General features: G+C 42.6%; 1 protein-coding gene across 2 annotated transcripts in view; it reads right to left on the bottom strand.

Annotated features, from left to right (window-relative positions):
- Positions 1 to 26,848, bottom strand: part of Tnr (tenascin R) — a 435,141-nt gene that overhangs the window by 79,555 nt on the left and 328,738 nt on the right. For both annotated transcript variants that reach the window (XM_045150475.1, XM_045150482.1), the window contains exons 3-4: positions 4,346 to 4,905; positions 1,981 to 2,457 (exon numbers count right to left, since the gene is read on the bottom strand). In XM_045150475.1, the coding sequence (XP_045006410.1) occupies positions 1,981 to 2,457; positions 4,346 to 4,847 (979 nt within the window). In that variant the 5' untranslated portion in view covers positions 4,848 to 4,905. The remainder of the gene's footprint in view (positions 1 to 1,980; positions 2,458 to 4,345; positions 4,906 to 26,848) is intronic.

Raw genomic sequence — 26,848 nt, 5'->3', positions numbered from 1 at the left:
CCACGAACATTAAGTTTATTAAGAACCATGTGTGCTATGGCCCAGCAATGGCCCATGCTGACCCTGGAATCTGCTAGAGGGGGTCTTATGGAGTCTCATACTCTGCATGGGAACCACACCATACTTTCAGCTTGCTGCCTAGCAGCAGCTGCCTGGCTTTGGATTCAGAAACAATGACACTTAAGTTCTGCTTCAGATTTTGCTTTGAAACACTGAGTATATGACTGTACTTTTAGAAAGATATTCCAATTCAGTAAATATGGTGAGGCTAAATGAAATAACTGAATATAGAAAAAACTATAATAAAACAAAAACCCTCACAGAAATATTTTTCCTAAGCAGAGGTTATTGTTTGTTTTCTTCATCTCATCATTGCCATTGATCCTAAAGAATCTAATTTGGAGTCACATGTGCAGTGTACTGAAGAAGACTGGTGAAGCTAGTGTCCCAGGATTTGTTCCAGAAATTCCTAGAATTGCTCAAGTAGAAAGTTTTAAAATATTTGTTTGTTGTTTCTTCTTATTTTCAAATTTCCCAGGGGGTGTTCTGAGCTTGCAGTGGAAAAGATATTACTTAATCTGCACTGTTTAAGTACAGATGTATTGCAATATCACTGATTTAGTCAGAGGAGGATCAACAATAGTTCAACCACTACCACCAACTAACTTGATTTGAGGCAAAAAACAAACAATAACCCAGAAGCAAACAAACAATCCTAGCCCTAGTGAGGCATTGCCCTCTTTCTCACTTCTGGACTTAGATTTTCTTACAGACATACTGTGGTAGCCCACTGTTCTATCATTTTCTGTAGCATTAGCTACATATAGGGTTAGTTTCTGTTTGTGATATGGTCATCTGAACAAGATGAGTCAGATCCTTCTAATAACCTATATTAATTGTTAGAATGCTACTTATTATTTGATGCCTTTAGTATTTTCTTCCTGTTTGCATTTAATTCCTTGCCTAATAATTCCTTTCTTCATGTGGGCACTGATTTTATAAGTTACTAACGCCTTGCCATCTATAACACAAGTAGATAACCAAAAAGCCTCAGAGAATCACCATCATTTTTCAGGTAACACTGTGAAGGGCAGTGGTCCCTACCAAATGGCAGTATGTGAGATGGACTCTCTGTGAGTGAAAGAGCAGCCAGGCTCAGGGTGGTCCCATGGTCTTACTTTGTCTGTTGTGGTTTGGATATGGTCTGAGTGTGACTCTTAAGGCTCACAAGTAGAAATTTGATCTTCATTGTGTGTTATTATTATTATGTATTTATTTATTTATTATTTTTGGTTTTTCAATGTAGGGTTTCACTCTAGTCTGGGCTGACCTGGAATTCATTATGTAGTCTCAGGGTGGCCTTGAACTCACCATGATCCTCCTACCGCTCATTGTGAGTTATTAAAAGAGGGGGAACTTATATGGCTATGGTGTTAGAGGTAGGGTCTTTGGAAAGTGATAAGGTCGACAGGGTGGTCCCCCTTTAATTGAATCCTGGTGGCTTCCTAAGGAGAGAGAGACCAGAGGAGATACGCACGTGCTCCCTGCCTCTTGCCAGGTGATGCCCTGACCACCTTGGTACCCTACTAGCAAGAAGGCTGCTCCTTGATCTTGGACTTCCATAACTGTGAGCCCGAATAAGCCTCTTTTCTTTATAACTCACCTAGGCCGCAAATTTATGTTGTTGTCAACAATGGGATAATCGACCACCCTCTCTCCCTCCACTTCAAGGACAGCAGGTGTTGCCATCATCACTACCACCACATTTGCCCCAGTCTCAGGAGTAGAGTTCCAACTTGGCCTGAACTTGACCCCTCCAAATTCCTCTCTTAATTCTCCTTGCCAATTGTTACCAACTCAAGAAACTTAGAAAGCAAATGATGACCACCCAGCTGAGAATTATTTGTCTCAAATTCACCTTCCCTTCATCCTTCCTCCCCAAGTAAGCGGTGATAGCCCCAGAGAGTTCCCCCTGCCTACCTGCTGAGCAGTCAGGGCCCTGGTAGCCCTCTTCACAGATGCAGAGCCCCTCCTGGCAGTGTCCTCGCCCACTGCAGGCGTTCAGACACCGCCGCTGGCTGCAGTCCTCGCCAGCATAGCCTTCCTGGCACAGACAGGTACCATTGACACATCTCCCCTTCCCAGAACAGTCCTCGGGGCACCTCAGCTCCCTGCAGTCCTCGCCCGTGTAGGGCTCTTCACAGACACACTCCCCATCCACACAGAGTCCCCTGGAACTGCAGTCTGTGGGGCACCGGAGCTCGGAGCAGTCCTCCCCGCTGTATTCACTGTCACAGATGCACTGGCCATCGACGCACACCCCCCGACTGGAGCAGCCCAGTGGGCAGTAGGGCTCTGAGCAGTTCTTGCCAAACCAACCTTCGTTGCAGATACAGCCACAGGACTCGAAGCTAAAGTTGCCATGGCCGCTGCAGTGAGGGGTATAGTCCAGTTGACCTGCAATGGCCAAGGAGAAGGTCAAAAGAGAGCAGGGGCCTCTCTTGTAAGGGGTGCTTGGGAGGGAGGGGCCAGCAGAGACCTGTATTCATTCTTTGATCGTATTTGTGTTGCTGAGAGTTAAGCTGTTTTATGTGGCCTGTGTGGTCAGAAAATACTGATGTGTTTAATATAGCTTGTCCTTGTAGACTTTTCCATCCTCCTAGAGAGCAGGCTGTCAGGCTAGACTTCCTAAGCCACAGAAACTACATCTATAAGAACTTAAGACTTTCCCTTGTTCTGCAGCTCCCTTGTAAAGATGGACTGAGCTGAAAGCGCTCACTGAAGGATAGGAGAATGGGGCTGAGGGTGTAGCTGCGTGGTGAGTGCTTGCTTAGCATGCATGAGGTCATTGGTGCAATCCTCAGCACTACAAAAGAAAACAATACAAAATACGAAAAAAAAAAAAAAAAAAACAAACCCAAAAACCAAAGTTTGTGCTGGAGAGATAGGTCAGTTGTTAAAGCATTTGTCTGAAAAGCCTAACAACTTGGGTTTCAGTTCCTAGTACCCACATAAAGCCAGATGCACAAAGTGGCACATGCATCTGAAGTTTGTTTGCAGAGGCTGGAGGCCCTGGTGTGTGTGTTCTCTCCCCCAACCTCTCTCTCTCTCTCTCTCTCTCCCTCCCCGCCCCTCTTTCTCTCTCTCTCTCTCTCTCCTTGCAACACATATGAGAGTGAAGATCTCAATTTCCTTGCTGGTCATCAGATTGCTTGTCTATAAGCTGATTTAAAAAAAAACCATGAAATTAACCAAGGAATCTTAGTGTGTCTTGGGTAGAATATGTCTGAACCCCCTGGAGCTGTGGTCCATCAAGATTTGCTAAAACTTTACTCTTATCTGTGAGGAATCCTTGCAATATTATCACATCATTATCATACAAGATCCTGTGTGACTTGCTCAGGTCATAAGCTAGAAAGTAGCAGAGCAGATTTTAACTTTAAAAAATCTGACTCTTACAGGCATGGTGGTGCATGCCTTTAATCCCAGCACTTGGGAGGCAGAGGTAGGAGGATCACCATGTGTTTGAGGACACCCTGAGACTCTGTAGTGAATTCCAGGTCGGTCTGGGTGAGAGTGAAACCCTGCCTTGAAACACAAACAAACAAACAAACAAACAAACAAACAAACAAACAAACAAACAAATCTGACTCTGACAGCTTAATCCCATCTCACAGCAAGGCACAGAGAATAATTCTCATGTGTTTACTAGTTAGGGTGTGGGCAAAACTAGAAGCAAATCCCTTGAACATTCATCCTTTTGGGGGGGCAGAATAAGCCCTGTGAATCTGTGTGTATGTGTGCTGTATGTATGTACATGAATGTACAAACATATGTGTATTTGTGGAGAGGGTGGGAATAAAATTTCCATCTTGCTGGAGAAGATAGGGACAGGTCCTCTGAGACCTTAATGACTACCATTTACTGAGATGGGTGAAAGGCTGTGAATGAGTGAGCAGAGTGCTTGTGGTTTCTAGTCCCTCAGGTTAACAGGAATAGATATCAATTCAACAGCCTGTGAAAACCAAAGATGAATGCAGACACCAAATTCCCTGCTTGCCATCAAAGTTGCTGTGCTGAACCAATGTACCATTACCTAACTCATCCCCCCACAATCAGGTTAATGTAGTTCAAACTGGCTAAGCCGTGTAGAGGAACCCTGAACTGAATCCCCAGGGAAGATCTGCATTTAGATCTTACAGATGACACATTAATGGAGAGATATACACTGGGGCACAATTTTTTCCCCTTTGACCATGTTGCTCCCTCTCATTCCATGTTTTTCTCTGCTCAGGCCTCTCCTTCCCCACTGGAGAGGCCAGACTGTGAACCCCACACACCCTACCTGTGGCAGCGCTTTCCTGGCAGCAGTTGGTGCTGCACTGGTCCCGCAGCAGTGACACCTCCCTCTCCAGCATCTCAATCCGGCTCAGCAGCTCCTGCAGCACCTGTCCAGAGCTGGCACATGGGCAAGCCTTTTTGGGGAGGTTGATCTTGTGGGTGAAGGTGACCTGGCTCTCGTGGTCTGAGGTTTGGCCTGTGTATTCTGTCAGAGTGCCATCTTCAGCACTCACCTCCTGCTCGGCTGAGGCCTCCAGCCCCGAGGAACAGAGGGTCTCCAGGGGCACGTTGATGTTGTACACATGGTTGAAGACCACGGGCTTCTCCTTACTGGATGTGTTATAGCTGGACACCCCTCCTTCCTCCTCCACAGCTTGCCTCTGAACCCTTTCTGTGGTTACCTCCAGCTGACACTCTGAGGGCTTGAGCATGGAGCCGAGCAGGATCAGGTTGACACCAATGAGCATGTTTTTCAGCACAACTGTCTCCCCGTCAGCCCCCATCATCTCAGCTAGAGCTTGGTTTAGGAGCAGCCTGCAGCACCCAGCATGGAGTTGTTGGAATCTGTAAGAGAAACCAAGGACTGAGATGATCCCAGAGACCTGAGCCTGGGTGCAATGGTCCTTCACAGTCCTCTAAAGCTAGAGTCCAAACAAGTAGATGTTTAGTAGTGGGAGTGTGGGGAAGAGACAGTAACTACAAGGTCAGCAAGCTCAGGACTTTGTTCTCTGGAGGACTGGATCCTTGATCATGTCTTGAGTCTGAAAGGCCACCCTAAAGCTCATGGGTTTGAGGCTTGATTGCCAGCTAATGGAACTTATGCAATGCATTTGGATCTTGAGGGCCCTAACCTCACAAAAAGATTGATCCATTGATTGATTCAGAAGTTCATGGTATTATTGGAAGATCATGGTTGGAGGAAGTAGGTCACTAGAGGCATGCATGCCTTTGAAGAGTATGTCTTGTTCCTATTCACTTCTGATTTCTTTGTATCCTGGTCACCATGAGGTGAACAACTTTGCTCTGCCATGATAGACTTAAAACCATCAGACAAAAAATTCTTTCTCAGATTGGAGAGATGGCATAGTGATCAAGGCTCTTGCTTGTAAAGCCAAAGGACCCTTGTTCTATTCCCCAGGACCCATGTAAGCCAGGTGTACAAGGTGTGCACATGTCTGGAGTTCATTTGCCGTGGCTGGAGGCCCTGGCACACCCATATCCTTTCTCTCTCCCACCTCTTTCCCTTTCTCTCAAATAAATAAATACAAATAAAATATTTTTAAAATTTCTTTCTCTCTGAGACTTTTTTCTCAGGTATTTTGTCACAGCAAGTCTAACTTACATAGAAAGTTTGGGATGGGATATGTGACTGTCCCCAGTGGCAGAGTTTCTTGATTATACACCAGAGCGAGGAGTGGGGCTCTGTTGGCAAGCTCTTCTTCAAAGGAGAGCTCAGCACTTCCTTTCACTTCTGAATGAGAATTAGGCTAAAGGGGACCATGGAGACTTAAAGTGTACTTTCCTATATCCCCAGATATTTATTATGAAGACCCTCCCCCGGCAACAGACCATTTCAAATAACTCCTTTAGCTCATTTATTTGATGGAGGCTGATTTTAGAATAACAAGCCAGCTAAATAATATAGTTCTAAGTAACTGTGATTGTTAATTATCCTTGGGTACATGTGTGATTGTCTAGGACTGTGTGAGCCGAACTTTGTTTTAATCTTCTCATTAGTACAGTTCCTGTGCTCTGTGACCACAGGGTTCTTTTCTTCTGAGGTTCTGTTTAAATTGCTAAAATAATGAATTAGCTGCTCTGTTGGTTACCTAGTCACCAAGAACCATGCAGTATAATACATTTTCAGTAATGAAAACTGGTTTAAAACATTATATTCCTTTTGTTAATTCTCTATGTAAAAAGAAGAAAAAATGGAGTCCTGACACTTTGGTTCGCAAGTAAAGTTAAGTGCTACTAAGATTAAGGAATAAGGAACCAAGCAATAGTAGCTGTGAGCCTAAGCAAAAAGTTGCAAATGTGCTGGAGAGATGGCTTAGCGGTTAAGCGCTTGCCTGTGAAGCCTAAGGACCCCGGTTCGAGGCTCGGTTCCCCAGGTCCCACGTTAGCCAGATGCACAAGGGGGTGCACGCGTCTGGAGTTCGTTTGCAGAGGCTGGAAGCCCTGGCGCGCCCATTCTCTCTCTCTCCCTCTGTCTGTCTTTCTCTCTGTGTCTGTCGCTCTCAAATAAATAAATAAAAATTAAAAAAAAAAGTGGCAAATGTCATGTAGTACACACTGGATGTACACAAGGTACAGATGATGCTGTGTGCTCATGCATGGTCTTACTTGACCCTTGGGCCAAGGACAGCCTTAGGATGATACTCAACTTACAACAGAGTGATTTTTGCCTGGAGAGGTTAAGGTGTGAAAGTTTTCCTGACTGGTCTCCAAACTTATGCTCTTAACAATTGGGCCTCAATGTCTTTCTTAAAAAGAGTGTTTAAATTTGGGCACAGTGTGGCATGCATCTGTTATCCTAGCAATTGTGGGGGGGGTGAAGTAGATATTCAAGGCCTGCCTTGTTGGCTACATAGCAAGGTTGAGATCAACTTGGGCTACATGAGACCTTGTCTTTAGAGACAAAACAAACACAACAACAGCAGTAACAAAATGATAAAAGACAGTGTTTAAATAAAAAAAAATAGCTCAAATTTCTCATCTCCAACAAATTGCATATATTCTAGAATCTTCCCAGGGATACTGAGATTAGAAAATTGGTTCAGTGATCCTTTCTCCATGAAGCATTCTTCTCTCATCTTTTCCCTCATGCTCCCTCATCCATTCCCCTAAATTCAGGCTGAATTAACCCCACCTCTTCTATGAGCACCCTTTATATAGCACTTGCCATGATAGACCATGGCTTCCATTGTCTGATTCTTTCCACCTGGACTGCTGAGCTTATTTGTGTCACAGAATGTTTTATCTGCAGCACATGACTATGTGTCCAGGACTTGAAAGTACTCAGTATCTAGTTGTTGAATGAATGGATGAACAGATGCATGAAAGGATGAATAAATGGATGAATTAATGAGTAAATGCTCAGTGAGCAAAAGGTTGAATCATTCTCCAATTCATTTAATCCCTCTCCATTAACCTGAAGTTATTTACTGTTCTTTTCAATTTCAGCTCTGGACAATGTCGGGGAGTTGATTGAATTAAGAATAGCCTGTATTAGTGACTAGCATAAAAATCATGTCATCTTACTCAGCTCTTGTGTTACGTATGGACTATTGTCTGCCTGCCCCTGTTTCTATGAGGAAGAGGAAGCAGAGAAGACTAGAGATGTGAGACTATGGCTCTATAGTCAGACTGTCTAGGCTTAAACTTTGGAACGTTCACTTAAAGTCTATCTGTGATTAAGCTTCTCTATATGTAACACTTAAAAATAATTTATTACAGAGAGGGAGGGAGGGGAAGAGAGAGAGAGAGAGAGAGAGAGAGAGAGAGGAGAGAATGGGCATGTCAGGACCTCTAGCCACTGCAAACCAACCCCAGACACTTGTGCCACTATGTGCATCTGGCTTATGTGGGTACTGAGGAATCGAACCTGGGTCCTTAGTGTTCGCAGGCAAGCACCTTAACCACTAAGCCATCTCTCTCCAGCCTGCCTATCTGTAACATTTTACCAATTGTACCTACCTAATAGGATTGGAGTAATGATTACATCATTATCTGTGTACTTATTCAGAACGTAGCATTGACTGAAATAAAAATATGGTTTGCAGAGCATCTGTTCTTCTTTTCAAGGACTAATTCAAATTTGGGGGAGCATATAAAATGTCTTATCTACTAGAAGACATCAGGAAAGCCCAACCTGTAGCATCCCTTGAACAAAGATGGTGAGGTCATTGGAGTGCTATGTAAGATGGTGATCCACTGGTTACATGTAGATAAAGTAAATCTACTTTGGGGCTAGGTGGGCTGACATGTTTAAAGATCTGGTAACTCTCCCCAGGCCCCCTGTTATCTGAGGCCTTACTTGGATTTGTGTTTGAAGTTGACCCAGGCATTTAAGTTGGGTATCACTTTTTTCTGCATGTCCTTGACAGCTCCCCACCCATGGCTCTGCTGTCAGCCCTTTATACATACATGGGCCTTGCTATTTCTCTTGAACTAAACTTTGTTTATTTGTTTCACATTATTGCTGAGTCATTTTTTTTCCTTGTAGAAAAATTTAAAATTGTCACATCCATAGCACTTAAAGTAGATTTTTGCACATAATAAATAATAAGTAAGTAAAAGAATAAATGATGTTGTAAATGAAAATAAGGACAAGTGTCAGAGAAATTATGAGGGATGGATACATTAAGCCTTACACATATGTCAAAAACAACCACTACAAAATTCTAGACAGGGGAAAGTTGCAGTTTTATATATGAAAAACATTCAAGGTTTTAGTTAGTAATCAAACTTTTGAGAGACAGTCAACAGTGTGGTTTTGTAAACCCAAATTCTGTTTTTTTTTTTTTAATTTTTTTTGGTTCATTCTTATTTATTTATTTGAGAGTGACAGAGAGAAAGAGGCAGACAGAGAAAGAGAGAATGGGCGCACCAGGGCATCCAGCCACTGCAAACGAACTCCAGATGCATGCGCCCCCTTTTGCATCTGGCTAACGTGGGTCCTGGGGAACCAAGCCTCAAACCAGGGTCCTTAAGCTTCATAGGCAAGCACTTAACTGCTAAGCCATCTCTCCAGCCCCCAAATTCTGTTTTTAAACATGGGCTTTATTAATTGGAATATAGAATAGGACATAATCAAGGGTTTGTTCTCCCCTTGCTGATCATTTCTGAGTAACTAGTACATTCAAAGAACTTAAAATCCTGTTTGAGAAGAGGAATTCAACATTTTGTTCAAGAGATACAAGGACTTTGGAGTACCTTTATTCCTTGATAACTCTTTCAGTTGGCAGATTTTTTTGCCTGTGTGTGTGTGTGTGTGTGTGTGTGTGTGTGTGTGTGTGTCATATGCACTTGTGTGTGCAGTCATGTACATAGGCTCTCATACTTGCACAAAAAGTGTTATTACCTACTAAGCCATCTCTCCAGCCCAGACCCTTGACATATTTTATGATTAGCTACTATATCCCTATCCTTAGTTCATGAAAATTACCATCACATATACGGAAGGGTAGCACATAAGAGGAACAGAATAAATAAGTACCAAAACTTTAATGGCATATATATTTGATATTTACTATATATCATTATGTGGGTTTGCATGTGTTTGAGTCAGGAACGTGTAGTTGTTGTGCAGAAAAATAAAAGATCAGGGAGTTGATGAGTTAATAGGTTGAGGGATCATGGTTGTATATAAGAGAACAAGGTTGAAAATGATCTATCAGAAGCAAGGTTGTGAGCCCAGCAAACAAGAGAGGATGTGCAGCCCAGCCATAGGAAATAGCAGGTGTGGAGATGCTGAGGCAGGAGTGGACCCTGACATTCTGAGTAACAGGATAGTTAGAGCCAGGTGAGGAATGATGTGGGGAGATAGGTATATTGAGGGATGGTGTATGGCCCTGTAAAGTACAGGCAAGACTTTGGCTTTCCCTGTGTATACTAGACAGCTTTACGTTTGCTGAGATGAACTTCCAGACCAGGCACAGTTATGGAGGAAGGGATATTAGTTGAAGCTTACAGACCCAGGGGAAGTTCCATAATGGCAGAAGAAGCTGGCCCTGCTTTTACAGGTCCAAGCAGAGAGAGAGAGAAGCCACAAGCCAAAAAAGCCCAAACTTAAAAGCCACACAGTACACTTTAGGAACTCCAGGTGTAACTAGGCACTTTGTATATCTTTAGATTGGAATTTCAAACCCACCACCACACTTTAAGATCTGCTCAGTGATACCTCCTTTAGCCAGGTGGCTATAGATACAAACTACAAACTAATAAAACAATGAATAAATTGGGAGCCATCTATTTAAACTATTTTTCCCCTGGCCCCCAATAGATTTAAAACCATCACACATTGCAAATTGTATTTAGTCCAATTTTAAAGGCCCCCATAGTCTTGACCAACTTAAAATAATTTTAAAGTCCCAAGTCTCCTCTGAGATTTAAGATTTTGTTTTTTTTAGCTGTGGTCTTGTAAAATTAAACAAGTTACATATTTTGAACATATAAAGGCACAGAGTAAACATTTTTAACTGGTATAAGCAAGGAGAGACTAGAGCAATGTAAACTCAACCATCATCAAGCAAACATCAAACTTTTGTAGTTCAAGTTCATTATAACCAGACACTGAGTCTCCAGATTTATTTTTTATTCTTCCCCTCCAGCTGGTCAGAGTAGCCAGAGAGAAGTTCCACCCCAGGCCAACAGTATAGTTTATGGTAGCCCTGTACAGTTGGTATGTTTGGAACTTCATGTAAAAGCATAGTCCATCTCCTAAAGGTTCTTTTAGCCTATCAGGGTCATCATGCTCTGCCTCATTTTGCATCTTAGCAGTGGATCCTGTAACTGTGTGTTGTTGTTTTTGTTTTGTTTTTATGAGATAGGGTTTCACTGTAGTTCAGGCTGACCTGGAATTCACTAGTCTCAAGGTAGGTCCTCAAACTCATGGTAATCCTCCTACCTCTGCCTCCCGAGTGCTGGGATTAAAGACATGCACCAACACACCCAGCTCATTTTTTATATTTTTGAAATCAATACCAGGTGCATAGGGCATAGTCTATTCTTAATTTAAGGATGAAACAAATTATGACCTTGAAAAACAGGTTTATTTTCTAGTCAACACTTTCCAAGAGTTTGTATGTTTATCATAGTCTTTCCTCAGGCATCTTCTGTATTGTTTTAACGTAAAGTAGTTGGGCCATCTTCCTTAAGATTGTTAATATATTTCACAATAGCAGCTTTCATCACCTAAGTGACTCAGTGTCCATAAATTTAACTTGCTTGAGGTTTTTTAACTTAAAATCTTAAGTCTCTCAGCCCAATATCTTTAGCCAAGTATATCAGTCCATTATAAGTTTAACTTGATCAAACTCTTTGGGCCTGGGTAGCAGAGCACCACCAGCCCTTATGCCAGTATCCCAGTTCCAACAAAGTCCTCTGTGATCTTTTCTTTCCCTTAGGAAGTTTATAAGCCAATTCTCCAACTTCATCAACTGAGCCTCTTAATACAATTTTCACTGTATTTAGTATTCTCAAACTCTCATCAGAATAGGCCATAAAACTTGGTTTATTACTCCGGAAGGCATCTTCAGTTGTAGATACCAAGTCCATGCCTATTTCTTCAAGATAAAAGTTCCAAAAGACCAAAATCCACATGGTCAGGTTCATTTCACCCCATTCCTGATACCAATTTCTAAGTAGACAGAGTCAGGTTTGCTGAGATGAACTTCCTGACCAGGCACAGTTATGGAGGAAGGGATATTAGTTGAAGCTTACAGACCCAGGGGAAGTTCCATAATGGCAGAAGAATCTTCCCTCCTCTTAAAGACCAGGCAGAGACAGGGAAGCCACAAACAAAAAATCCAAAGCCATATAGCACACTGGAGGTGACAGGGTTGGCTCTTCCAGAGGGCTTTAGAGACTCTGTTCATGCCTCTTTCCTAGATTCAGTTGATGGCTGGAAATTTCAGCCTAGTAGATATTTCACTATAGTCTTTACCTCTGCATACTATGATCTCCCCAAGCCTTCATATAGACATAGTTTCTCTCCCTCTCTGTGTATTATGCAAATGTATATATGCATTTGTGCATGTGGGTGCACATGTGTGTGTTTGATTATGCATGTACATGTGTGCATGTGATGTTGGGTATCTTCCTTTACTGCTGTCCACTTTATTCTTTGAGACAGGTTCTCTTGAACTTAGAGCTCATTGATTTGACTAGACTAGCTACCCAATGAGTCCCAGGGATTTCCTGTCTTTGCTTTCCCAGATTATAGGCATGCACCATCACAGCTAGGATCCAAATTCAGGTCCTCATGCTTGCACAGGAAGCACTTTACCCACTGAGCAATCTCCCCAGCCCTGCACTTGGCTATTTTCTGGTAAGTGCAACTGTCTCAGTAGGCTGGAGACCACAATCTACTCTAGCATGACTTCATCTTAGCATAACTTAATAATATTTATAACTAGCTAATTTCCAAATAGGCCCTAATTTGAGGTGCTGGGGATTAGGACTTCAACCCAGACATGATGAGGGGACACAACTCAACCCAGAACACCAATAGTAATTTTAATAAGTTAAGCACTTTCCTTGTGTTCTTTCATTTATTCCTCACAGAGGAGAGATATGTAGGAGCCAAGATATTTATGATACTGCTATTATTTGAGTATCAACCAATCAGAATGGGACATCCATCAACCAGAGGAGACATCAATCAACCATATTTGCTATGGGCAATCAGTAGATCCCTATAGTGATGTTGTGATTGTAGGTCCTCTTTCTTTTTCTGTTACTTAAGATGGAGAAAATTAGTTTTAGGAAAGGCCAAGGAACTTGACCAAGACTGCACAGCTAATGAGCAGAAAAGCCAGGGCTGAACCCAGATCTTGCTGACCAAAGCCTGTGTCCTTACTGCTGTTTTTCAGCCTGCTTTAATTAGTAGCCACATACTGTTCTCATGAAAAGGCTCAGAGCTCTTATATATCAACACTTCCCTCTCCAGAGTTCAGATTTAGGGCTGCCTGACAGCGATGACTTTTAGGTTAATGTTTTCTTCACAAATCCAGGCTGTTTCTTATAGAAATTGCTTTAGTTTCTCCCCTTTAGGGAAGGCTTGTCTGATGGCTTTAGATTTTATAAGTGCCTTGCCTTTGCTTTGTCCCAAGAATCAGGGACAACTTTCTACTAGTAAACTTTGGTCCTAGAGAAAGAAATGGTAGGCAACTTTTCAACCTGCTCTTTCTGAGAACAGAGTCAACTCAGCCAGGAGTTACAGAGTGAAGCCCTCTCATGGCTCCCTCTGGCTTTGGCCTCTTTTCTGAACTCCCTCAGGTGTGTCCCCAGCCTGCTTAGCCACAAGCCACTGTTACATACTACCAGTGTGCTCCTCTGTCTTATGCTGCTGCTGCTTCTCCTCCTCCTCCTTCTTTTGGAGAAGACAGAGAAAGAGAGATGGAGGGCATGAGGTATTCCAGCTGAAGTTGACAATAGGGGAAAGGGACAAAAACTAAGGTTTATGAAGTGTCTGCTCCACAAATATGACCTTATGTCACTTAATAACTATTTCAAAGTGACTTTTCTTTCTGTGCCACTGAAAGCCTCTTTTTTAGGCTACATTTTCTATCCCTACCTTTATTCCTCTGGATGGCAGAGCATGCTGATTGTTCGATAGGAGGTAATTTTTTTTCTTCCCCTTTTCAGTGATGGTGGTTTGCCAATTTTCCAAAGCAGGTCTATCCTGTGACTTGCCTGAGAATGCTGCAGTAGACTTGTCTCTTTTCGAAGAGTGCCCCCTGTTATGATTCCATCTTTTGTCTTTAGTGTAACGTGGTGAGTGCCCAAATGAAGTCAAATACAAAATCTCTGTCTCCAACAGTGACACAGAGACTCATTTCTTCATGTGCATATGGTCCAACATATGAGCCACACTAAGACTGAAAACTAAACCCAACTGGTAAGGGTGTAAAGTAGTGGTGAGAGAAAGGAATGCTAAGATCTGAATGTTTGTGCCTTTCTAAATTTTACGTTGAAATCTTTACCCCCAAGGTGATGATTTGGAAGAGAGGGCTTTTGTGGGGTGTGGGGATAGGAGGTCATGTGGCAGAGCCTTCATGAGTGGGATTAGTACTCTTCATTAAAGAGGCCCTAGAAAGACCCTTCAGCCCTTCTATCATTTGAGGATACAGTTAGAAGGCACCTGATAACAGGCAGAGAGCAGTCACATACCAGTTTCTAGATTTGCCAACCCCTTGATCTCTGATTGTCTGGTCTTCAGGGTGGTAAGAAACAAATTTCTGTTGTTCATACGCACCCAACCTATAGTATCACACTATAGCCATCCAAATAGACTAATATAGGAGAAAAGGAAGGGGAATCAGAGAAACAAGACAAGAAGGGAAGACAGAGGAGGAGACATAGAACAGCTGGCTAGCAAGAGAACTGGAACAGAGTTCTTCAGGTAGAGGAACAGAAACAAACCTGAGGAATAGACAGCACTCCAAGGTCTATGATACACTAACAGTTGTGAGCAAGACAGATAGCTAATGACCCTACAAATGAGAGTGCAGGAAAGTTTCAGTAATTTGATAGATTGATAGTCAAGAAATCCGTGTGGTTCCATTGATTCATTTCCTCTGCTCCAGCTTCCTTATCAATATAATTATCATGGCCCACACCAGAGGTGTCTGTGGGCAATTTGTAAGAAGAGGATAACAGGATTGTCCTCAAGACTGATTTAGTGCGGAGTTAATGAGGCACTCACTCCTTTTTAGGTAGGCCTGAGGAGAGGCTGGGTCACCCCAGCTTGGTTGAAGCCCATGCAACCACCTAAAGTCTTTCCTAAGTATCTTATTCCTCCTCCACATGTCCCCCTCTGGCTTTATTTATGCATATTGAAGAGCTATTCTCTGGTTATAGAAAAATGTTCCATGTGCTATCACCTTTCAAAACACAAAGGGGGAAACCGGGACTGGGGATGGGGACAGGACAGGGTGTAGGAAGAGGGAGACACAAAGGAGACCAGTCAGAAGACGCACATGGTTGACACTGGGCTTCTGGGAATTTTCCTTTTCTTTTTTTCTGGTCAGAGGAAGAAAAGAACAAAGGGCAGAGGGACCTCATGGAGAAAATGGGAAGATAGGTTGTTAGGAAGGCAAGGAGAAGGGATCCCTTGGGAGTGGGTGGCTAGTGCTCTGTTTGGATTTTCTAGCTTCTGCCAACCTTAGTTCCTACTCAGTTCGGAGGGTTGATTTATAAACCACAAGTGTATCTCTGGAAAATGACACTTTTTAATGCTGCTTTTCTAAAAGTTAGAATTAGTTTAAAAATAGTTCCCTCTCTGCCACTGGGATGCTCTGTCACTTGGAGAAAGAGGGTAATTATGAAAGACGAGGGTGTAATGTGATTACAGCCGGCCCCATTGTGTCAGTGGAGGCAGCACTGGGCTTCTGGGAGAAGGCAGAACTGGCTGTCTCCATCAGCATTGGTCTTTTATTGGTCCTGTCAGATTTCTGAAAAGAACCTGAGGGCAGAAAACTCCCAGCAGACAAGACTCCATGACTGGCGAGAAACTGATAGAAAGACTGGGAGTGGTATACACTCTTGACCAGGCTGGGCTGTCACTACCCACCAGGCTGGCTTTCTAGTACACCTACAATGTACACTTTGATATGCATCCACCCACATGGTCTTCCATTTGGCACCTGATGAATCCATCTTCATTTCTTTTGGCATGAAATGAGGGCTGGGAAGCCTAATGTATTCTGGGCTTTGTGTCAGTGTGGACTAAAGAAACCGCAGTAGCCTTTTGGGGAATCTGGTTGCTAGTCTAATTTCCCTGGCCTCTCAGAGCAGTTCCTTCTTCATCTGAACAACAGGGTCTTGAGTCAGTCAAGGGCATGATGCAGGGAGTGATAAAAGAAAATCCCACAAGTGTTTATGAGGTCATCCAGGTTTAAAACAGTTGGCAGGACTGGGAAAACTCTACCACTGGGGATGCCTGTTTCTTTCTGAGTAGCTGTGGGTGATAGAAATTCTGGTAGTTCTACCTCCAAAATTTTACATGTGATCTTGGTTTTCTCATGACTTTTGGTAGATGCAAATCCCACTTTGCTAAGAATTTAACTTTGCAGACTCTATAGAATTCTTAATATCTGTAGTGCATTTGATGCTCTATATTTTGTATGGCCTAAATGAGTGTTCACAAATTGATGGGATTATCCCCATTTTGTAGATGAAGCTTAAATATGGAGATGCTTTGCCCATTTACACACAAGTTTGAGCCAACCACAGTGCTGAGCTGCATGTCCTGGCTCTTAACTTGGGAGTACTTGCTGCAGCCTCCCTTCATCAGCTGCCTTTATCCTTTGGCAATAGGGAGGATATAAATAATTGATCCCTAATTAATCTCAAACATTTTGGTTAAGAGTTCTTCCATGAGTCTGACCTTTTGCTGTCATTAATGTTTATTTTTTCATCTGTGTTTCTTCAGCTTAGAGAACAGCATGTCATCATTTGCTGCTCAATTATTCTTCTTGAAGAGTCACATTACCATTCATCCTTCTCTTCTCTACATTTAAATAAACTACGAAGAAAATTTCTTTGCAAGAAAGACTGCCAGCTAGACTGAAGCTCAAATTGATGGCTTCTATTTCCTGTCCAAGATGTCCATTCAAACATACTGAGAAAGTGATTTAGATTGTAAGAAGTGGTTACTGTCCTCACAGAACTTACAGTCTACTGAGATGGTAGAACTAATTCCAGTGATCCTGGAGAATGAGAAGCCTCCAGACTTTATACTTTAAAATGAAGTCACTCATTTTGGCTTTAGTTATTTGTTTGTTTATTTTTTATGACACTTGATTCTCTTTATAACCAGAAAACAATATGACATTCTTTTAACTTCCATGGGCAGAAAAGGTGAGCAGAGATCCATGTAGGAGAAACAACTAGAAATGGCATCCTGACCACTGGTATCTCAGTGCAGGTGTCAGGGTTGAAAGTAGGTAGGAGTTGTGGGGAGTGTGTGGCAAGAGGGTAGAATTCACTAGAACCCCGTGCTTAAATACAAGGGAGTCTAGCCTCTTCAAAACCCATTAAAAACAGATTGTGAAAATAATTTGTATATCTTGTATGAGGGGCTGGCTGTGTACTAGTGATGGTTCCAAGTTTTGACCCAATGGATCTGAGTCTTGGGAGCCAACTTTGGCTTAACACTTCTAATATTTATATTTGTGAGTATAAGAACTGATGGCTTGATTTTTAAGGCACTGAAACCCTTTAGAAACAAATAAATCTTATTAGTTCACCTTTAAAAATATATCGACCCACATCCAGAATATTATACAAATTCATCTGTTCCAAAAGTACTAATGACAGACTCACATATCAAATTCATGCTGTTTCAAATTATATGGCATAACTATATTGAGTTGATATTTCTAGCAGGAACCAAATAATTGCATTACATTGGATATACATTAATTCCTACAGTTGACTTGAATGTTATAGGTGACAACTTATTAAAATTTGTTTGTAGTGGTCTAAAGGAGTTATTTACTTCTTTGTGTAAATTAAGGCCTTTAGAGCATGAAACAGTACCACCCTGGATCAGAGACTACATGCAAGTGAATTATATTTTCTAGTGCATGAAATAACTTAATTATTTTCTACCTGAATTTTGAGGAAGCTCTGAGAGTAGTAGTGTATGAAGCACGACTTGCTTAATTAAATTTAGTTACATACTGGTTGCATGCCAGGAACTGGGCTAGGTTCCATTTGAGATGTCAGGGTTAGGCTACAGAAGCCTCAGAAAACTCACTGTGTACCTGAGAGAAAAGGTATTCACACAGCAAGAATAAAGAGCAGATGAAGGTAACTACCATGACAACAGCATAGAGAACTCGCCTAGGAGGCCAGCAGAAGGTATTATCTCCCATTATCTCCACTGTATGACTCTCTAGAGAAAGGTCAATGGAAAATGGTGACCTTTTAGCTGGGTCTTGAAGAATAAGAAAAAAATTTTTAAAGACAAGTCAGTGAAAAAGAAGATGATGAAATGAATGGTATAGAGAATGAGGAAGGCTATGCTCATGGCTTCTGGGGTGGTGGAATTCTTGGGGTATCCTGAGATGTTAGAGAGCCATGGTTGGGAAGTTTTAGAAATTTGTCTGGACTTAAAGCAGCCGTGAAGAAGAATGAAATTATGCCATTTGTAGGAAACTGGATAGAAATGGAGATCATCATGTTAAATGAAATAAGTCAGTCTCACAAAGACAACTACCACATGTGTTCTCTCATGCAGAACCTAGGAGAAAAAAAAAAAAAAAGGAAAATATGAACCTAAAAAGAATATGGAAGGGGAAAGGGAAAAGAGGAAATTGAGATAAGAAAAAGTAATAAAGGGTAAAAATAAGATCAAAGTACATTTTATGCATGTATGAAACTATAATAAAAGCCCTTTGTATAATTTACATATGATAATAAAAATAAACAAAACTAAAAAAGTTATTTTAAAATTAACTTTACAATAAAGAAATTTAAAAAATAAAATAAATTATCTTGGTAACTATGGGTCTGAGATACCACTGGAGGTTTTTCAGTAGGGCTTGACATGATCTTTAGTCCCAACACTTGGGAGGGAGGCAGAGGTAGGTGGGTCACCATGAGTTTGAGGCCACTCTGAGACTATGTAGTGAAATCCAGGCCAGCCTGGGTTAGAGAGTGAGATATTACCTCAAAAGCAAAAGAAAACAAAACAACAACAAAGAAAACCAAACCAACCAAACAAACAACAAAAGCAAGAAAAAGAGAAAAGTTTGAGGTCTGGAGAGATGACTTAGCAGTTAAGGTGCTTGCCTACAAAGCCAAAAGGTCTAGGTTTGATTCCCCAGTACCTAGGTAAAACCAGATGTACAAGGTGGTGCATGCCTCTGGAGTTCATTTGAGGTGGCTAGAGGCCCTGACATGCCCATTCTCTCTCTCTGTGTGCCTCTTTCTCTCCTAAATAAATAAATATTAAAAAAGAAACACTTTGACATCAGCCCTTACAATTAACCTAAAGATTAATTGTAACTTTAAAAATGATTTTTTTTTGCTTGTTTTCTTATTTTGCAGTTATTTTGCTTGTATGGTTCAGATCAGCCTTCCTCATTTCTTTTGAGAGAAATTTTTCAGAGTAAACAAATTCACAAATTCCTTTTCCCTTATGCTTTTTCTTGATCAAATGCATTTTGCTCTCCGTTAAGTTACAGTGCATCATCTTTGTTCATTGTTGTTAGAAGAGGGCACCAGTGGAATTCAAAGGATGTTTTATTAACTGCTGCAATCAGGAGATGTATTGTAAAATATTGGACTTTTAGATGTGTTCAATCTTAATAAAGACAAGAATTGACCATTTAGCTATGAGCAACTGCCTTGCCAACAAATTAAGAAGATAGACACCATGGAGTGGGCTCTGAGCTAGTAGGCTCCTGAGGCTTTTAAGTACATTTAGAGGGCTCTCAGAATTCATGTGTGCTCATGTATAGGGTATAAAAAGTGCCCATGGCTAGGATGCGGGAAGCCTCATGAGGGTAGGTTGGAGCTTTTACCTGAAATCACTGGATGTTCAACATCCTCTGCCTTTCGTGGTCCCTACTGTGCTTGACCCTTTCCCTATCATCCTGCAGAGCTTTCTTTTCCCTTCCACATCCTCTCTTCCCCCCTCCTCTTCCTGCTTCTTTTTCCTGGGTCTCCCCATTCTGCAGAGGAGCGTCCCAGCCTTAGTGCTCTCTCTGGAGAAGTCAGCTGAATGACTCAGCTTTCATCTCAGCACAACTCTCCAGGTTCTGTCCCCTTTGAAGGCTTAAGGACGAGTGGTAACAGCTTAGTGTGTATAAACCACAGACCTGAATATAGATGTGACCAGCCATGTCAGTCCAGGGCTTGTCTCTTTTGGTCCATGCAGGGAGCTGGCCTCCTACTCCAGGTGTTTTCTCCTATCTGGCTCTGCTTAAAACTCATTTCCTCTGTTTCCTCCTTCCTTCCATTAGTCAAATGCCAAAGTAATACAGGACACAGTATTGGCAATAAATTAATGCCTTCTGAAAACCTATTTGGAAAAAGGTAGGCTTTAAACCATAAATAACCATGACATTTTCATTTTTACATCAGCCTTCAAGTAACCTAACAGTGGACATGGTTCAGTGTGGCTTCATGTTGTAGTAGAGAGCAAGATTCATGGCCTGGAAAAGGTCCCAACATTTTCTCTCACATTGATCTTTCTACCTTTCCCCTTTTGAAAGCCATTAAGATGAATCAGAGTAACAGAACACCCGGCATTTATCGTGCTCATTAGCATTCACGGTGTTTTAATACACATCAGCTCAGTTAATCCTTCTACCAATTCTGTGTAGAATGTAGGGTGGGCACACTGCTTTCAGTACAGGTGGGTAAGTGAAGGCTCACTCATACAAATCAAGTTGCTGCTAAAGAAACCCAGCTTCGTGAGGGTAATCTGCTACTTCTGACAAATGGATCGTGTAAAAAGGAATCTAGTTTGCATCTTATTTAATTTTGTTTTCCTCATGGGGAGACTGAAAAAATATATAGTGACATTAAAATATAGTGGCATTAAAAATAAAAAGGCACAGATTTTTTTTTTTTGTAATGCCTTTTCAAGGATGTATCTTCTAAATTAAAGCAACAACAAAACCACAAAACAAAACAAAAACGAGCAGTTTCAGACTTCTATTTTCTTCCCCGTCAGGACCCTTACAGATGCTGGAATGAACAGTGGCTAGGGTAGGAGTGCAGGAGCTCATTCACACGGATGGTAGGTCCCAGAGCTGGTGATGAGATGGTACCGGGAAGTAAGTGGGGGAAGTGGATATTTCAGGCATGTCCGTCAGCGCAGAGGGAAAACTTGTTCTTCTCTCTCTCCATGGAATTTACTCACCAAAGGTCCTGCTCAGGATGGAGGACAATGCCCCAAGTGGTTCTCAGATTTCCCTAGCAACAGCTCAAAATTTGATTCTTCCCTGAGAGTTTATAATGGGAAAAGCTATCCTTTTGATGCTAGTTTGCATTGTCTAACAAGATTCCTGCAGGGAAATCATTATGATAGCATTTCCTCTGCAGTGCAAGACACACCAGTTTGATTCACTTAAAGGAAAACCCAAAGCAGGTAAGCTATTCTCAAAAGGGCTCAGACGGTTTTCCATGCTTTATTTATCAGGGTCTGGGGTTGAAGATAATTATGAAATAGGAAATTACATGTCCTTCTATTATTCTGGAATATTATTCCTTCATTTTGCTTAGTTTTACATATGTGCCTAGATTAATCCATTTTTTTAAATTGCAAGAGTAGTCCACAGTATTATGTCAGCAATAAATATTTATAGCTTTTCTCCCAAACAATAAGATCCCTGGGCTTTTTCTAGAAGACTGAAGAACTTAGACTGGTGGCTGAGTTTGCATTTGATTAGGAAGGGACAAACAGTCCCCACCCCCTCCCTGGAAAACCCATCAGACAGAATCACAGGAGCCAGAGTTTGTATATCCTGTCTTCTTGAAATATCCATAAGGGACTGCACTGTAGGGGAAAGGAAGAACTTCATTTGACTGATACATGCCAAGCAGTCTTCCAGGGGCTTTATACATTTGTTCATTTAATTCTCACAGCAATCATGCAAACCATTTTAGTGTCCTAATTTAATTGATGAAGAGATTGAGACACAGAGAGGTTGAGTGACCTGTCAACAAACAAACAAAAATACAATCACTAGGCCTTTAGATGAGGGTAGTAAGATCTCAATGTTTTGCTCAGGTCTTTCAATCTCATGAGCTGGATCTAGTCAGTTGGAAAGTTGTCTTATGAGCAAGAGTTTGTGACAGTTCTTTCCCTTTCCCTACTTGTTACTACATGCATCACAGTGGCTATCTGCAGAGTTGCTTGTTTCCCATAAGGAGAACTTCCTAGAGAGTGGGATCTATGTCATCTATCTCAGCACCTGGCATAATGACACACATGCAAAGTGCATGTGATGCTGCTTCAGCCAATCTTACCTACTTGGTGTCCTACATCTTCCCACCAGTTCGTCTTTCCTGCTTCCAAAGTTCTTGTAGTGCTCCTTTTGGCATTGATATCTGAGATAACTGCTGCTGTGGAAGTGTGGGTGAGCTGAGAGGACCAGCAATACCGTCCAGCTAGCCACCAGCACAGTTAACTGCTGGGGTGAGAAACGTCCTGCGGTCCTTGTCCCAGCCTCTCCTGCTGAAAGCATGAGGATTACGGTTCTTCCCCCATTATTTTTCTTTGGATTGTTGTTGCCTGTCACACTGTGGCTTATTATTGACCCTGGTACCTGTCAAAGTGTCTACACCCCTTAATTGTCTTTACCCAGCAGATGTCCATCTTCACTGAAAAGCTAGTTTCTCTGATTATTCAGGCCTGTCAGTCTCCCACAGGCAGACTTGTTTCTTTTTAGAAATGAAGAAGTGATCTGTGGTAGTTTGAATGTACGTCCCTCATAAACTCAGGTGGTTTATTAGAGCTTGTCACTTGGGACTCCAGCTACTTGGTTAGAGGAGGTGTCATGGTGGCAGGGGGAGTGCTTGGGGGGCAGATCCCGGAGTCCAACTCCAAGGTGTCACTGGGGGTGGATCTGAATTACAGCCCAAAGATGCATTCTGAGCTCTGCAGATCCTGTTTGCTGCCAGTTTGTGTTTGTTGCTTGCTGTTGGTGTTTGCTTCCTAGTGGTAGTTTTTCTGCTTGGATCTGTGACAGGGAGCCAGCTCCTTCCACAAAAAAAACAAACAAAAACAAACAAACAAACAAAAACAAGATAGAACTTCCCCTGGATCTGTAAGCTTGAAATAAATCCCTGTGTTTGGCTGGATGTCTGCACCAGTAGTGTGGAACTGACTACTACATGATCTTTGGCTTCCTTACTTTTGGATTTGATGGAGGCTGTTGGTCGAGGATAGATGACCTTGTAGATGGTTGCCCTCAGGGGAGCCGCCTCAGGGAGACTTATGGAGTGGGGTCATTGTCTGGTGGGCAGGACACTCTGCTTTGGAGACAGAGTCTGTGTCTACTGTCACTTCTGTCCACTGGCTTCATGAGCTTGGGCAGTCATGTGACTAACTCGGGGTCTGTTTCCTTATCTGTAAACTGTGAAGTATTTATAAGGAGAACCAAGTACCTGTAACTACTATAAACCAGAGAGTGGTGTGTAATTGATTGGAAGGTGTCAGCAGTGTTAACAGATGAAAGTCAAAAGCGTGTGTTCTCCATTTCTCTGCAGATCAGAGGTTCCTTCTGGGGCACTGAGCTGTGGAATCATCATGCCTCCTCAGTTTTAGCACCCACTAGAGGGTGTATCAGGGGTGGGGACAGTGAGACATCACTGGCTTCTAAGTCACTTGTGCCCTTGGCAGAACTGAGGGTGTTCAGATAACACTGAGTGACAAGTCTTTGATGGCATTTGTGGTGACTCCCCCCGCCCCAAGTACAGAGAATCATCACTACTTTCTGCAGATAACCAACAGCCCTCAGGGAACTGTGAGCTCTCCTTTCCGGAGTGGGGTTGATTAAAATGGAAACCCCCCAGGAATTACTAAGAGTCCTACGTTTTTCATTGTTTGACCTTGATTTCTCCAATCACTAGAATGGGATCTATGAAGTCAGAAGGCATCAGGAATTGAAGCTACTCACCCGACTGCTCCATTGGGTGTAAGACCTTCGAGGGAAGCATCAGGGTTCAAGCCACAGCTTTGTCCTGATCTGCTGGAGTGGGTTCCCAAGGCGGGACTGAGGCAGATAATATGCTAGTGTTTGAATGGGTCCCCTGTGATGGTTAATCTCCACTGTTGACTTGATTAGATCAGAAATCAAGTAAGAGATTCACCTCTTGGGCAGGTCTGGGAGGGCATTTCCAGGAATTGAGAAGGAAGACCCTCCCCAAGAGTGTGCAGCCCTTCTGGTGGTGACCTATTATTTATAATGAGATTCAAGGAAAAGCAGTGCCTTTGTGTGGCTGCCTTGTGCTTGCTGGTGAGCTCATCTACCCTATTGCTGCCGTTTTCTGTTGACACCAGAGCCCAGCTCCTTCAGCCTTCCAGCATGGACTGAAGACCAGCCGTTCTCCAGGAATCCTCCAGGCCTGCAGCACTAGACTAGACAGCTGAAGCATTGAGCCGCATGGACTGAACAGCTACCAGGTGCTTGACCTCTGCAGTGTGCCAAGAGCCATAGTTGGTCCCAGCCTGCATTGTGTATGGCAATCTAACAAATCCCGGTGTAGTATACCCTTATTCTACTTTCTGTTTCTCTAGAGAACTCTAACACACACTCAAAAGTTCCTGTGGCAACTACATCTCCACATTCTGATGACCACTGGGATTTTGGAGGGTCAGTATTAGATGAGGTCATGAAGGCTGGGCTCTCATGAGGTACTGGTGGATTTATAAGACAGTAAGAGATGCCAGAGCTAGCATATTTCTTTCTCTGTTCCTGTGATGCCATCTGCTGTGAGATGGCATAAGCAGAGGCCCACATCAGATATGAGCGGATGCCTACTGTCAGCTCTTGAACTTGCCAGTTTCCATCACTGTTAGCTAAATAAACTTCTATTATCTCAGGTATTTTGTTGTTGTAGCAATAGAAAACGATCTGAATTTAGCATATCCAAGGTACAGCTGGTAACAGCTGATATTCACAGAGCTGTACTTCAGCCAGGAGGACCAGAGCCCAAAGGGAGGAGACACCTCAGCAGACCAAGGCTAAGAATTTCACAAGTCCTAGGGGTCAAGGTGTGTGTGTGTGTGTGTGTGTGAAATACTGTCAGCCTGTGGAGTCAGAATCCTTGCACCAAAGGCCTACAGCTAAATAAGCAAGTCTAAATTTTAAGAGAAAATCTAGGATTTTTTTACTAGAAAAACAATACATATTCATTATAAACTAAGCATATTACATACAAAGGTTGTATTTTTTCAATACCTTACACAGTGAAAGTCATTGATTTTGGTATATTCCATTCTATATTTTTTACTGTGTTTATTTCCATAATTGAAATTTCAGTGTATTTGGAATTGCTACTTTATACCAACAAGTTTCCTGGGCTTGCTATCTTTGGGGAAGCACTGCCCCAAGACTGCTTGGACGTGAGCAGGCATGGAAAGTAAGTCTAAGGCTGCGTTGAGTCCATGTCAGCAGCCAAGCCAAGGGTCCAGCAGGTCCCACAGGAGCAAGGCCTGGCCTGGCAGCAGTGGGAAAGTGGATAGGTCTCTACAAGGCAACGGTCTGTACATTTTCTCTCTGTTCTAGCAGCATGCACATGCGTCTGTCAGCTGTGGAGTTTCAGCACGTGTTGGCAGTATGTCAAGCTTCTCCACAGTTCTCCTTAAGATGTGGGCGGCATTGGGTTGGAGTGGTAGCTGTGTTGGGAGCACTTTGTTTAGGCTCTCATCACAATATGTGCATATGGAGAAGCCCTACCGGAGCAAAGGGTGCGTTCCCCTCCCCAACTGTGCCTTTCTCACTAATCTGAGCAGCACAGTCGTCAGGCCGGTGGATTTGAGGCTGGGCAGAAGAGAAATTCAGCAGTTATGGGGACAATTCGATCCAGAGACCAGTGGAGATGATGGAAGAGAGAAGGAAAGTCCTCAGGTGCCTATTCTTGATCCTGCATTGCTAAGTTCTACCAGAGAAGGTAAAGTTTTGGAAGGAATCAGCCATGTCTGAGTAGAGCAGGATGGCTAGGATGAAAGGTGTGCTCGAAAAGGAATTCAACTACGCAGTGACCAAGCAAGAAATGTCAACTCAAAGACCCCTGGAGGGCGACTCAAACCTGACAGTGCTAGGGGTTTTGCACCTGCCAGCTTCTGATGTCCTGGGCAGGACGGATTCTCACCCCCTGGAGAGAACATGAGAGCAATTCTCATCACACGTGCTAGGTTTGTGGATCAAGGGCTTGGGCTTATACATCTTAGTTTGGGCTTACTGAACCACTTTTTACACTCCGGTTTTAAGAATACTTCAAGTAAGAGAGAAGATAGTGCCACGAGTATCAAGGCTTGGGCCCTATATAGGCACAGAATGTCATCTAATTGTGCTGGCCGTGTGCTTGTGTGCAAGTGATATATTTTCTGATTCTCAGTTTCCTCATCTGCGAAAATGAAGCAATAATAGCACTGATCTTACATGGCTGTTTGAAGCCTCTGATATGTGACATGCATTAATCATTTTACACAGGGTCTACTATATGCTTTAAAAAAATGTGATAGTTGGGCTGGAGAGAGATGATTTAGCAGTTAAGGTGTGTAGCAGACAGATTCAGGTTCACTGAGATGAACTTTCAGACCAGGCACAGTTATGAAGGAAATGACTTATTGAAGCTTACAGATCCAGGGGAAATTCCATATGGCAGAAGAAGCTGGCCTGCCTTCACAGGCCCAAGCAGACAGAGAGAGAAGTACTACCCTACAGGTCAAAAGCCTTAGCACACTTCAGGAACTCCAGCTAGGCACACTTTGCATATCTTTAGATTGAAATTGGAAACCCACCACCACACCTTAAGATCACCCAGTGACATTGCCTCTAGCAGGTGGCTACAGATGCAAACTACAAACAAACAACTGAATATATTGGTGGCCACCTATTCTATTCAAACCACCACAAGGTGTTTTCCTGCAAAGCCAAATGACCCTGTTTTGATTTCCCATGTAAATCATATGCACAAGGTAGAACATGTGTCCAGAGTTCATTTGAAGTGGCCGGAGGCCCAGGCATACCCATTCTCTCTCTGCCTCCTTCTCTCTCTCAAACAAATAAATATATAAGAAAATTTAAAAATG

The sequence above is a fragment of the Jaculus jaculus genome, chromosome 1 (assembly GCF_020740685.1).
Source record: "Jaculus jaculus isolate mJacJac1 chromosome 1, mJacJac1.mat.Y.cur, whole genome shotgun sequence".
Lineage (NCBI taxonomy): Eukaryota > Metazoa > Chordata > Mammalia > Rodentia > Dipodidae > Jaculus > Jaculus jaculus.
Note: the sequence above shows the minus strand (reverse complement) of the source record. Positions and strands in the feature narration are given on the sequence as shown.